The following is a 15,137-nucleotide window of genomic DNA, read 5'->3' on the forward strand; positions in this document are numbered from 1 at the left end:
ATGATGCTTCAGTTGTAAGTCATATGAAATATTGTCCATGTCAGAGGTGAAGAATTGGAAGTAAAATGTTACCCCCACTATGTTTGTCTCAGTTGTGGTGCAGGGAATTACAGACCCTACGTTTCATTCAGAGGTCATATTTTGAACAAGAAGTTACCTTTCCTACAATAAAGTGGTGAAGAATTGCACTTGTTCAGTATCTGCAATCTGTGCACTCTCAACCTGAGCCTGAGTAGGAGTGTGTTTCCGCCTGGGCGATAGAAGTGCGAAGGAAGAATAAAAGAAGGAAAGAAATCGACACACACACCTTTGCTGTATAATAACACTTATTTTTCAGTCTTTAACAAAATAGTTTTTGTCTTCATAAATAATACACATTTTCTTTTCTCCACCTCTGATTTCCAGAACACACATTATACATTTTGAAGGTATTTACAAGTTATTATACACCATGAAGGGCACCAAGGGTTGTTTAATTTCATTTGGAATAAACATCTGGACTGTTTGATTAGATGTACCCACTATGTCTTCTAAGCTATGGTGTAGAGGTGTTTGTGTGTCTTGGTACTTCCAAACAAATCCTGTCTTTATTTTATTATTATCATTTCTGGCTCTAATTAAATTATAACAGTAGGAGTTAATATTTGTATAATCTTTAGGACTAACCCACAGTGCCCATGTAATAATACAGTTTGATTGTTTAAGTGTTTTTCTCTCCATATTAGATAGTACTCTTGTTGGTTTTCAGGCACACTTTATATAAGAGTTTCTGTAAAAAAAAAGTTTTTAAAAAAAGCAATAGAACAATCTTTCATAGCGTCCAGCTACAATAAGTCGGTGTCTCATGAAAAGAGCAATGGTATGGTACACCTTTACAGCATGGTGACAAGCGGTGAATGAGCAGTGTTTGGAGTGGGTTGTCAGGCTAGTGAGTGCATGAGCAGTAGGCTAGACTTTCAAGGCCAGACACACACAAAAGACCATGAACAGAAAATGAACAGGGATATTGACTGCTCCCTCAGACTATCTTTTGATACATTTGTTTAACCATTGCTCAATAAGGCTAATTCTTCACTCCAGCTGGGGTCTCAGAGATGGATTCAAAATCTACTGCACACTTCAGAATGTTTTCCTACCAAACTGGAAGGTCACTGTACAGTTGGACCACTCTGAAAGCTCCCTGTTGTAACCTGTTTAAGAAGATGTGTGGTAACTGGTGTTAAAAACAAGTACGAGACTACGGCCTTATTGACCTTCATTCTTGAATGTGTCCTTCTGCATTACTCTAATAAGACATTCCTTCCATCATTGCATAAATGTTCACGAGACAAACAACAATGCCAACGCTAATAGAGAGAAAGTATCATAATGAGTTGTTATCGATGTGAGAGGGGTAATTTCAACATGATCTAAGACCGGAGGGTCTGCTCTGCATGAGCTTGAGGGAGGTACTAAGGGATCACAGGTTAGCTGACCCTACAACCCACACTACTACTAAATCATGAAGCTCTTTACATTGAGAGCAACCATTAAAAGACAAAAGGGCTAAAAAAAACGGTGAGAAATTAAAAGATAGCTAGCAGCCTCGTTCTACACAAGATACACAAAATAATAAAGGAGGACGAAACAATCTATATCCGGTCATAAAAATGAATGACCCAGATATCAGGCCTACGATAGACCTAATTAAAAGAGATGACTGATAAAGGTGTCATGGAGTCTCATACAATGTATGGACCTGTAGAGTGATGTGTATTGCTTGTGTAGGTATTCTGGCTTGAGAAATGGAGTCTCTCTTCTCATTATGACTGACTCATTCATCACAAGACAAGGTCATGATAAAAATGACTTGAGCAACTCTAACCATAATGATGCAATCTAAATTTAAGTCCCCTTCCCTCATTCGTTCATCTTTTGAATTCCCCATCATTCAATAATAATAAGACTGCAGGCAGCTGAGTAGAACAGAATGTAGTCTACAATACTGTGGATGCAGTGCAGACAGAGATATGTTTGGGAGGGTCGGCTCGTTAGGTAAGGTATATGTTGTTTGTGTCCCAAATGGGACCCTATTCCCTCTATAGTGCACTACTTTTGACCAGGGCCCAAAGGAAATGGGATGCCATTTGGGATGTAGACTATGTGATATTCTATTCCGACACCTCTAGTCAGGGGTCTCCTGTGTTCATTTCTGTCTCATTACCAGGAGCTGGAAGGCGTTATTAAGTAGTTCATCCATCAAACAGGAGGAATAGCTTCTAAAAGGTTAACAGGAATGGATTCTCACTGAAACACATACAAAAAGTATCAGTGATGAATTGCATGTGCTTAGTGGGAGATTCGCCTTCGAATTAATGACTAGTATTCATCATTTTAAAAAGAAAGAGAGCGTGTGTTGTGCACGCTACACAGGTTGGGTGGAGTTGGTTGGAGTGTGATGCTGAAACCAATAGGAATTTATAGGCAAAGCAATGCATTAGCTTAAACAATCTATTGTGTAATCTAAAAACGGGAGGATAGGAGCTTTTTTTTTTTATCTCAGCGAGAGCCTTATTGGCTTCAGTGCTTCTTCTTGGGGTACAATGTATCAACATGTTTTAAGGTGAAAAGGAATTACCAGTACTGTGCAAGCTGTGTGTATGGGCCTCTGGAGGACGAGAGGGTTTGCGTACAAGTATGTGTGTGTGTGTGCATATGTGTGAGTGTCTGAGTGCTCCTTTGCTTTGAAGCATCAAGAAGACATATGCAGATTCCCCCTTTGTCTCTCTCAGAGTTGTTGCCGAGTGTGCTTGGTGCTTGGCTTCTGCCTACAGACGAAAGGCGGGCGACGTACTGCTGAGAGCAGAGAGGCCCGGCCTGAATACTCCTTGATTAAGGGAAATTAAAGCAGGCCGCTGCTTGGCTCGCTAATTGCTTAGATAACAAGTTCAAGCTGTTCGCTCGGAGGGAGGAATATTTTTTGTTGGTTTGGGCCGTCAGGGAAAACAATAAAGGCAATTAAGCCAAGAGGAATGGCCCCGGTAGTGTATTGATGCTGGAGCAGTTTTTACCCCCTCTGTTATGGGTTGCATGGCTTCTAACTAAAGACCTTATTTCAACTCCTGTAGTAAGTAAAGTTGGTTCCCTTTTCTACTTTTTCCAGTGATTTATCACTTACTAATGTATTGGTTGGATAAATTGGATAAAACTGGCCTCCATTCTCCCCATGCAGAGAAGAGCACCTCAAAGACAGTCTCATCAATAATATTCTGTGTTGTAAATACTGTAACTGAGGGGATCTGTTTGTGGTTATGCAGCTTTTGCCAGCCCAGATGACACATCGGGATGCTGACATTGTATGTCATTCATTTCAGTGACCCCATCCCCAAGAGTGAACTTTAGTTATTGACTCAAACAGAGATCATACAAGAAGTGAGAAGCCAAGAGCTGTGAGTGATATCCTTGGGTGACCATTGTAAACCACACTGGAGCGAAATGATGAAGACATCTCACTTATTCCATTTAAACACCAGACCCATTTGTTCTAAAAGCGCCATGAATTGTGTGCTTACTGGTTGTCCGGTCATTGTGTCCTGTTCAACCCTCCTAGATCTCATTTTCAAAACACCTGTAAGTGAGTGAGAGCTACAACAAGCTTACAGACTTACAGAAAACAACTGAGCATTTTAACAGTGCCAACGGTTAGGAGGAAATTAGTTCATGAAATATATTGTGTTTATAAGCAGCACAAGCAAGAAGTAATTATCAGAAAATATATATAGTCAGACAGTCAAAACAGGGAAAAAACAGTCTCAATAAAAGTTCCTGCTCTCTCCTCTCCTCTGTGTTTAAAGTTGTGGTGGTGTGTAGGTACTGTGTACAAGAGCTTTTCATTTCAGCTAGTTATGCAGTCTCCTAGCCAAAGTTGCCAAGGAATTGGGCTCCTGTCCTGTCCATCATATCATATCAATAACACAAGATGAGGGCATTGTTGGTTTGCCACAGCAGCAGGCAGGAGCGCTCCCTGACCGCACATCACCGACACTGTCCCGGGAGGGGTTTCTATGACAACGTCTGGCCGTTGAGGCACTCCCGGCGCAGGCACTGTGCTGGCTTCCACCAGTCCCCATTGTGACAGCGGCAGATGGTGCAGTCGTCCACCTTCACTTCAATACCGGCTGGGATGATCGTCGTTCCGGCAAAGCAATTTGGACCTGCCTCATGGGAGGAAAGGACGAGAGCGAGAAGAGAGGGAGGGAGAGAGATGGAAGAAAGACAAAGAGGGAGGGGGTAGAGAAAAGGAGAAATGAGTGTGGTGGTGGTTCTCTCGGGGGGGTTCTGTTAGAAGAGGATGGCAGAGTGATGTGGAGAACCCTGCCTGGGGAGTTTTGAAGTCAGAACCGATGCACAGATCCTTTCACGGGCATGCACCGATGGGCTTGTTTTTGCAACACTAAAGCGCTTTTGTTAGCCTGGCTCTCCCTTGACGTAGAACACGTTGCATCCTAATGCACCGCGAGCAGAGGAGGCTGGCAGATAGGGCAGGCAGCGGCTTGGCAGCACAGAGAGGGCTGGAGTACACACACACACACACACACACACACACACACACACACACACACACACACACACACACACACACACACACACACACACACACACACACACACACACAGAAAGCTGCTTTGAGGGGCAGGAGGGAGATTAATCACTCCTAGTCTGCATGGAAAGGCCGCCTCAGCCTCTGTGGAAAGTCCCTCTTGAACACAGAGCTACAGTCTGCATTTTATGGCCTCCGCTATCCTTTCTCAAATACAAAGCTAACACAGAGCAACAGTCTGCATTTTATGGCCTCCGCTATCCTTTCTCAAATACAAAGCTAACACAGAGCTACAGTCTGCATTTTATGGCCTCCGCTATCCTTTCTCAAATACAAAGCTAACACAGAGCTACAGTCTGCATTTTATGGCCTCCGCTATCCTTTCTCAAATACAAAGCTAACACAGAGCTACAGTCTGCATTTTATGGCCTCCGCTATCCTTTCTCAAATACAAAGCTAACACAGAGCTATAGTTTGCATGGAAAGACCTCCTCAGTCTTTCTACAAAGTCTTCTTCAAACACAAAGCTCCCCTACATCATATTCTTACTGGTATCTTTTAACTAGAGTTGCAAAGGGAGGGTATATTATTGGAAACTTAAGAAGTTTACCAGTCACCTACCAGAATTTTGGTATATTTCAAGGATTGTATGCAATCCATCACAAGACGTCTAGTGGTGTCACAGGCTTCTGTAATTATCTCTGACCCTCTGTGTGGACTTATCACATGTAAAATCTTTGAAAATTAGATAAGATGATTACATTTGTTTTATGACACAGCTGTAAAACATGATCCTAAATATAAACCATCAACTTAGTGAATACCATTGGTGTCGGCATGAAATATATATATATTTTTTACACACTTACATTTATTTTATTATGTCAAAATATATTTGTTGCCAATGTTATGGTGTCAAACTGGTGGCAGTTGTGAAGAAAAGTCAATAGTTGGAAGAGTTAACTGAAATAATTAACTAAAAATGCCATTGTTGATTAGATGCTTTTTACTTTAATTAGGCTAGTTTTGTTGAACCATATACTAGAAGCTAATCGACAATATAGACACAGATATAACAACATTCTTAATATCTATGAATACAATTTTATTTTTATAAGTTACCAAATTTATAATAGATTGCCATAGAATTTCTGTTAATTACCAAAATTACTGGAGATTCTGGTAACTTACAGTTGAAGTCGGAAGTTTACATACAGTCGAAGTTAAACTCAATTTTTCACAATTCCTAACATTTAATCCTAGTAAAAATTCCCTGTCTTAGGTCAGTTAGGATCACCACTTTATTTTAAGAATGTGAAATGTCAGAATAGTAGTAGAGAGAATGATTTATTTCAGCTTTTATTTCTTCACATTCACATTATTTCTTCACATTCATCACATTCATCACATTCACATTCCGAGTGGGGCAGAAGTTTACATACACTCAATTAGTATTTGGTAGCATTGCCTTTCAATTGTTTAACTTGGGTCAAACATTTCGGGTAGCCTTCTACAGGCTTCCCACAATCAGTTGGGTGCATTTTGGCCCATTCCTCTTAACAGAGTTGGTGTAACTGAGTCAGGTTTGTAGGCCTCCTTACTCGCACACGCTTTTTCAGTTCTGCCCACAAGTTTTCTATAGAACTAAGGTCAGGGCTTTGTGATGGCCACTCCAATAGCTTGACTTTGTTGTCCTTAAGCCGTTTTGCCACAACTTTGGAAGTATGTTTGGGGTCATTGTCCATTTGGAAGACCCATTTGTGAACAAGCTTTAACTTCCTGACTGATGTCTTGAGATGTTGCTTCAATATATCCACATAATTGTCCTGCCTCATGATGTCATCTATTTTGTGAAGTGCACCAGTTCCTCCTGCAGCAAAGCACCCCCACAACATGATGCTGCCACCCCCGTGCTTCACGGTTGGGATGGTGTTCTTCAGCTTGCAAGCCTCCCCCTTTTTCCTCCATCCATAACGATGGTCATTATGGCCAAACAGTTTTATTTTTGTTTCATCAGACCAGAGGACATTTCTCCAAAAAGTATGCTCTTTGTCCCCATGTGCTTTGCTGTTGTTCTGGAATTGATTTGCACTTTTCGCACCAAAGTACGTTCATCTCTATGAGACAGAACGCGTTTCCTTTCTGAGCGGTATGACGGCTGCATGGTCCCATGCAGTTTATTCTTGCGTACTACTGTTTGTACAGATGAACGCAGTATCTTCAGGTGTTTGGAAATTGCTCCCAAGGATGAACAAGACTTGTGGAGGTCCGCAATTTTTTCTGAGGTCTTGGCTGGTTTCTTTAGATTTTCCTATGATGTCAAGCAAAAAGGCACTGAGTTTGATGGTAGGCTTTGAAATACGTGTCAATTAGCCTATCAGAAGCTTCTAAAGCCATGACATCATTTTCTGGAATTTTCCAAGCTGTTTAAAGGCACAGTCAATTTAGTGTATGTAAACTTCTGACCCACTGGAATTGTGATACAGTGAATTATAAGTGAAATAATCTGTCTGTAAACAACTGTTGGAAAAAGGTATTGTGTCATGCAGTAGATGTCCTAACCGACTTGCCAAAACTATAGTTTGTTAACAAGACATTTTTGGAGTGGTTGAAAAACTAGTTTTAATGACTCCAACCTCCAAGTATGTAAACTCCCGACTTCAACTGTTGGTAATTACCAGTAGCTTTGCAATCCTACCTGTGACAGACTTAACAATTCATGTTTTTCAGTGCGCACATGAGATTTGGTTCTGGGTGCTGAGATTAGGAAAGCCTTGCAGCCTCTCTAGAAAGTCTTCCTCGAACAGAACTTCCCAGCACACCATAGCCTACCATACACCACACCAACATCTTATTACACCAGCAAATAATCCTGATGAATGATTAAGGCGGAATCTGTTTTTTCTTGAGATTACATTAGTTTTGCGGTTCCCTTTTTCTTCAGATAAGATTTGTGTTCCTTTTATCCCAAGATTTATTTAATATCTATGGAAAAGCTAATTATCTCCAGATTGTGTTTTTGATAATCAGATGGCTTGTGAATGACTTACCCTGCTGCCTTCTATGGGTGCGTTCCAATAAGATCTCCTTTCTTCTGAAGTGTGCACTCATCCACGACTTTCCAAAAATCTATAGGCATTGGATGGGTGGAGGCATGGGTTAGTGGGAGTTTCCACCATATTTCGAATACAAGTAATTTCCCTTCAAATCAGTGCAGGAAAGTGCACAAGTGCACACTTTGGGCGGAAGGAGAACAAGTGCACACTTTGGGAGCATGGAGATATATAAACCGGGACGTAGCCGAGGATTCATAGTTTTCCACTCCTTTTGCAATCTCATAAATAGCTATTCTACACAACAACCACAGTGATAGATTTTAGTATTCAGGTTTTGTGCTCACAATCTTCAGGAAACAGCACCTTTTTATTATCCTGCTACAGGAGAGCATGCAGGTGGTGGCAGGAATTTTCTTTCTCCAGTTTTAATCATTGAAACGAAGCAATCAGTGGCTCAATTGGTGTGACGGTGACTTTGGAGCCGCTCTTTTAAACAGTCCAACAGAGATCTATAAAACCTTCTAGATTCTCTGAAGGGGCGGGCCTTTCAGTCTAAACCTATTCCGAGGATCGTTTCTAGCAGCAGAACACTTCCACCTACTCTCAGGGAAATGGCTTTACTGATTGATTTGTGTGACCAGCAAGTTCACAATGACATTGTCTTTGTCCAAAACGATCAGGTCAAAAGTAGTGCACTATTTAAGGAATGGGTCCCGTTTCAAATGCACGCTTAACTGTCTGTTCAAACCACATAGGATAATATTAGGAGTGATCATAGACTTCTACACATTATAATAGGATACAGGGCCCCACATGAGGGACATGAACCAGCAGAATTATAAATATGCAATGACAAAACTTCAGTGTTTCTCGAAGGTCTAATATTTATTGCATTCAAATATCTTGTCTCTAGGCCTGGGTTGGGCTCAATTCGAAGGCAGTCAATTTGATAATCGAAAAAATGACATTTATTTTCAATGACTCTTACTTTTTAAAAGTTGTGACTACTGTATCTGCTGGACTAAACAAACCTAATGGCATGATCCTTAGTATAGCTGGCATGGTTTACAGACAAACAGGGCAGAGGTTGATGAGAGAAGTGAGCATCGAGCAGCCCTGCCAAGTGTGGTTGTTTACGACTGGAGAGTCACAGCAGGAGGAAGGCACAAGATACTTCCCAAATGACACCCTATTCCCTTTATAGTGCACTACTTTTGACCAGAGCCCTGTTCAGAAGTAGTGCACTATAAAGAGAATATGGTGGCATTTGGGACATATCCACAAGCAAGGACACAGTCTCCACTGCCTATCACTGCAGAAGATTGACAAGACAAGGCTCTGGGACTTTGGGACGTTGCTCAATTCAAAGCCAATGCTTGTCTGTCAGGGCTGTCAACAGGGATGCATGTTACCTGTCCACAGCTGTCTCTGTGTGTTGTCACATGACTGTCCACCTGGAAGTTACAGTGACAGACGGTTCAGATGAACAGTAAAAGACAAAAGCTTATAAGACTAGCTCATTTCCATGTGTATTTCCCCTGTAAAAGTGAAAAACAACTTTATGTAGGCTACATTTACATTATTCTGCATGTAAATTCATATTCTATCCCTTTATGATATAGCTAGGTTGTTCAAAGCAAAACCTAACAGACAGTTACATAATGCTGAGGGTTTCCTCAGCTCCTCAGTTGCCTAAGAGGAAACCTTGAAGAAAGCCTGATGAAGCCCTCTACATGTTAGGGTACTTTAGTCAACATGTGTCTGCTGATGCATGGAACAGTTCATTCTCCATGGTTATGTCTGCATCCCAAACAGCACGCTACCCTCTATATAGTGCACTACTTTGTGTCAGGTGCAGTCCTCTGAGGGTAAGGTGACCAGATTTTGGAAAATGTTTTTTGGGGGGACGGTAGCAGCGCGATAAAAACAATGGCATGGAACTACGTTTAAGAATACATTTTCTCTATAGTCCTTTCAATGAATTGTATTAATTATAACACAGAAATGGATTACCCCTCCACAATTTTCTTAATCTAGTCATTTTTTATTCACACAAATTCGGTTTAGCCTATGTTGTTGGATTCACTCTCTGGCCATGGGCATGGTTGTTCATGCGGTAGTTATAATGTATCACTTGGTAAAACGATCATTAACAGTTCATGCAAATGTGATTGTACACACCGTTTGATTATTGAAATATCAGTGACAATTTAACATCAGAGTTGCTTTTTACTTTCTGAGGGCTAATCGGGAACATTTTCGGGGACAGATCTAGCCAGGTACAAGCCACTAAAATAGGGTACTGCCCCTGGAAATCAGGGACGCCTGGTCGCCATATCTAAGGGGTCATATGGAAACGTTTTGTTTGGTTTTCCAGACTTTATCATAGCTCTGTGAGCATGCAAAACAGTGGGATCAGAAAGTGTGTGTACGTGTGCGTGTGGTCACGTCCGCATGGACTTCAGAGACTTGTGTATCCTAACTGTAAGTTGCTCTGGATAAGGACGTGTGCTAAACGGCTAAAATGTTAAGGTAAATATAGGAAATAGGGTTCCATTTGATATGCATACTATCTATCCAAGCTGAGGGAGGCTTTGTAGTCTTGAAGCGAGCCATCATCTCAAGAGCAGGCGAAGTGAGAAGGCATGTCTCTCTGTCTCCTGCAAGCTCCTAAAGACGCCCAACTGGAATAGGCTACAAGAATGGATCTGTCCTCTATCCTCCCACAGTACACCAGGAATGAGCATTACATGAAACACACACACACACACACACACACACACACACACACACACACACACACACACACACACACACACACACACACACACACACACACACACACACACACACACACACACACACACACACACTCCAGGCTCAAGAGAATAATCTTGCCAGAGCTGGCAGTGGTTTCTTAGGGGGGTGGAGATGGCAGGCTCGCTTAAATGCCACCGCCACAAGGGCGTCACCGTATCCTGTCTGTGTGGATTAGTGCTTCCTCCAGCTGCAGGCCCAGTGTGTGTGTGTAGCGTGCACGCTTGTGGGTGTGTGTGTGTGTGTGTGTACAGGCATCTTCCTTGTACACCTTCGTTACCCTCTGTCAGAGAGCTTAGCCTATATAGGTCAAACTACGCGACAAAGGAAAATACGCAGTCATTTTAAGGTAGATAATATGTTGATTTCCTCTGAAGTCTAAATTGGGAAATGTATTTATTCATCTATCTATATATTCTTCAATGAGCAATATCCTGAGTGGATACTCTAATGTGGATTTCCTTGATCAACCATCAGTTCAGTCCCTCGATTGGCTTTTCCTTTGATAGAGTTAGCCTATGCTAGGGCAAAATTATCATTATGAATTCTGACCAGCAAGACTATATCCTCATAGTGGGTATTTGGCTCAGGTAACAAAATATACATAATCAGATGATAATTAAAACATTATGCCATTCCAGCATATAACGTTCATGATCCTTGATTGTCCCAGTTGTCTATTGATCAATCCAGCCCCTGAGGCTAATGAAACCAAATGAGCCACAACCAGACCAGACCAGCCAGCTACTCTCTCTCTCTCTCTCTCTCCCTCTCTCAATCTCTTGGATTGGGCTGGCTCAGCCATATCTCCTGCCCTGACTCCTATAACTAGCCAATGAGCCATCGGAATTCTATAATTATAATTTGGGGATTGGTTGCGACTGACAAGGGCATCAGGGCAACATGGAGATAAAGGGCCCTCCAGGGGCCCATTATGAGCAACACACACACACACACACACACACACACACACACACACACACACACACACACACACACACACACACACACACACACACACACACACACACACACACACACACACACACAGTTATGCTCTCTCTGGATGCCCCGTAATCAATGGGCCAATCTGAGCCTGTGTTTTTTCTGCTTAGTGTGTCGTATTTAATTAAAGCAGTTAGTATTGTCCTCATTAGCAGTCATGCTGCCCCCCAAGGTAACGATTTATATAAAACATAAAACACTGAAAGAGACTGAAGACTGAGCATCAAAAGACAGACATAGAGAAATAGATCATCTTTTCATTGGTTTCGATGTCATAAAAGTTTAATAATTTTGTATTGTGTGTGTGTGTGTGTGTGTGTGTGTGTGTGTGTGTGTGTGTGTGTGTGTGTGTGTGTGTGTGTGTGTGTGTGTATATGGGTTGAGTTTGAAACAGTTATAGGTTTCACGTTTATTTGCGTAATGAATGTGTAATGAATACAATAGAAATGTTACTCTCACAAAAAATAATATAAGATCAGCAAGAAATATATAGATACACTAACCTCGTTCATCATTCTGTTTTGTGAAACAATGATGAGCACAGCGTCAGTCTGGTTTACCAGGCTACATATACACAACAATCAGCAATGCAATCGTAAGGTTCATGTACAGAAAGTTTGTGAGTGAAACTGGTGTGTGTTTGTGTGTGTGTGTGTGTGTGTGTGTGTGTGTGTGTGTGTGTGTGTGTGTGTGCGTGTGTGTGTGTGTCCGAAAGACACAACTGGAAGAGCCCTTACCGTTTTTACAGATGGGACAGCACTGTTCTGGCTCGTAGACTGGGTTGACACACTCTGGGACGGCACAGTCAGAGACCACACAGTGCACCTCGTTATTTGGTTCACAGCGACACCACTCACAAGGCGAAGGCTGGAGGGAGAGAGGGGGAGGGAGAAAATGGAGCGAAAAGAGAAAAATATATATTTGAATTGCATTTAAAAACCAATCATCTTACTATTGTAACAACATGCTGGCAAGATTACTATTAATATCAAGTTGGTTTCCCTGACAATAAAAAGCCTTGAGAAAATACAAGATTTATTCGACTGAACATTAAAAAGGTCAACCCAGGGGACACAGTGAGATAGATGTCTGTAAGGTTACTCATTAAAACTCATTTGTAAACCCATTTGAACTCCTCTTGAAAAATATTATATGACCAATCACCATGCCTAAGCCACAATGCTTCGTCTAGTCAACCTTGGGGGGCATTCTAAAAACAGATATTGAATTGGAACATATCAAGCAAGCTACATCAACCGTATCTACATTGGACTAAGATAAAACTTAGCCCACATGAAACAGAATGAACTCCAACAGTTGTCTACATAAGCTGAAAACAGTTAGTTTACCCACTGACCACATTTCAATCATAGTTTGTGCTACAGGCCATTTGTTGTGTAGAATGTATGCTGTAATGTTGTAAGGTACAGTGAAAGCAATTCACTGGCTCTAGAGAATGACAAAACTATCTTTCATTTGCACATTCACCCACACCAAATGGTTTCCTTTTAGCAATATTTAAAGTCTCTGCGGCCCCAATGGCCTTTTCTCTGGCCCAACGCCCAAAGTGTGCCAATTAAACACACTTCCATATGTATGAGTCAACATCTCTCTGCCTGCATCTCAAATGGCTCCCTATTCCCTATATAGTGTACTACTTTAGACCAGATGTCTATGGGCCCCAATCAAAAGTGGTGCACTATAAAGGGAGTAGGGAGCCATTTGAGATGCAGACAGAGAGATGTGCCTGGCTGGCTGGCTGGCTGGTGCATGTGTGAGTCAGGGTCAATAGGGTAGAGTGATGAGAGAGAGGCGAGCCCTGAGCCCTCTCAGTAGCCAGGGTGTTTAAACTTTGTACATAGTGTAATTGCCAAACTGAGACTGTTCCACACACTAATGATCCCCTGTCTATTCCTTCAAATTGAATTAATAACACTGTTTGGCCTCAGAGCCAAGGGCTTGTGAACTTATCCATGGACATGCTCCCTAATTGTGCTGAGCTCAATGTTAAACAAGAACAAACAAACAAGTTTGTGTCTGGGGGTGAAATGGCAGTCTCTAATTGTCAACTGAAACTGAATGACTTTTACTGAGAAAAACCTCACTGTTTGTAGGTGAAAGGTGAAAGCACCAATTTGTAAGTCGCTCTGGATAAGAGCGTCTGCTAAATGACTTAAATGTAAATGTAAATGTTGTAATACCATACTATATCCATGCAATTACCACTTTATCCTGCGCCGGAGTGTAAAGTGCTAACCATATTCCTATTGAACCAAATCTTTGGTGAGATTAAATATTGGTTTTGAGTGTGCTGGCCTATTGGGTCACCTGACAGGCAAACCCGTCTACTTGAATACAAATCAAAGACACAATTCATAAAGAATCTGTTCAAAGTTGAACAAACAACTAGAATAACAGTAGCATCCCTGGGATTGAACTGACTACTTTATTGACTGGGTGCTGGTTAGCATGCATCATGCATTCTCAATCACGATTTAATTTGAGAATGCACTTTTTTATCAACGTAGATATTGAACCAAATGTAATCTGGTGAGATTAAATCTGGCTTTTTTCAGTGCACTAGTCTGTGGTCCCCTGATTTAACCAAACCAAGTAAAAAATTCATACAGAATTCGCTGAAAGTTGAACAAACAACAACGATCTCAGTTATATCCTGGGGATTGAACAGATGTCTGCTTGCAGTATTTGATTGGCTAAATGCTGGTCAGCACACATAAACCATTCTCAATTACAATTCCATCTTAAAATGCAATCTTTATCCGCAGACCAGTCTGATTGCAACATTTCCAACACACGAGAGACATTTAAAGGGCTATGAAATCGTTGTACAACTGTAGCATTGAAATGATGATCTTACAGAACCTTTGGAGGACGTGAGCTGTCAGACAACTCAAGCATCCTCTGCTTGTAACTAGTAAAACGTCATTTCATGATACAGACTTGAATGAAACCTGCCATATTCACAGGGTTCGTCCAATTTTCAAACACTACCAGCCTCTTCAACCTGTGATACCTATGATTGACATTTGAATAATAAACATTTTCACGCAATTGATCTTTTCACATACCTATGACTTTGTCCCTTTGAAAAATACTGTGAAAACATGTCTCTCAGCACTAGACGCACAGTAAAATGCCTTAAGTGTTCTGTATGTAAATGTATGGATTTATATAGCTGACTGTCCTTTGGGTGAATTTGCTTGATCTGGTGCCACATTTATGGGGGAGGCTATGAATCCGAAACATGCTAAAGGTTAAAACACCGACAACAAGCCTTCACTGAACTCTATTTAGCATCATATACTCAACATTTAAAAATCATCTTTATGGCACAGATAGAAGATGTGAAATTGCACACTACTCCTGGAGGGACACATTAGATATGGATGGTTGAATTCGACTGTATCTATTATTTATTTTATTTTTCTAAATTGTGTTTCTTCCCTACTGTATTTGTTCATGTGCTGTCAGGGGGTCTCTTACGAAGACTGTAAGATTAATTTATTCAACGGAATCAACCAGAACAATTTCATATTTCTCTGTAATCATGACAAGACAAACACAATAAATACAATTTGTTGACTGGTTGCATTGTCATACATTAGATACATCTGAAATGACAGTATATTTAGCCTTAACGGGAATGACCCTTTCCGTAC

General features: G+C 41.2%; 1 protein-coding gene across 1 annotated transcript in view; it reads right to left on the bottom strand.

Moving 5' to 3' along the window:
• Positions 1-324: 324 nt before the first annotated feature.
• Positions 325-15,137, bottom strand: part of vwc2l (von Willebrand factor C domain containing 2 like) — a 29,623-nt gene continuing 14,810 nt past the window's right edge. The window contains exons 3-4 of the mRNA XM_065006204.1: positions 12,195-12,324; positions 325-4,193 (exon numbers count right to left, since the gene is read on the bottom strand). Of these exons, the coding sequence (XP_064862276.1) occupies positions 4,042-4,193; positions 12,195-12,324 (282 nt within the window). The 3' untranslated portion in view covers positions 325-4,041. The remainder of the gene's footprint in view (positions 4,194-12,194; positions 12,325-15,137) is intronic.

Source organism: Oncorhynchus nerka, linkage group LG3 (assembly GCF_034236695.1).
Source record: "Oncorhynchus nerka isolate Pitt River linkage group LG3, Oner_Uvic_2.0, whole genome shotgun sequence".
Lineage (NCBI taxonomy): Eukaryota > Metazoa > Chordata > Actinopteri > Salmoniformes > Salmonidae > Oncorhynchus > Oncorhynchus nerka.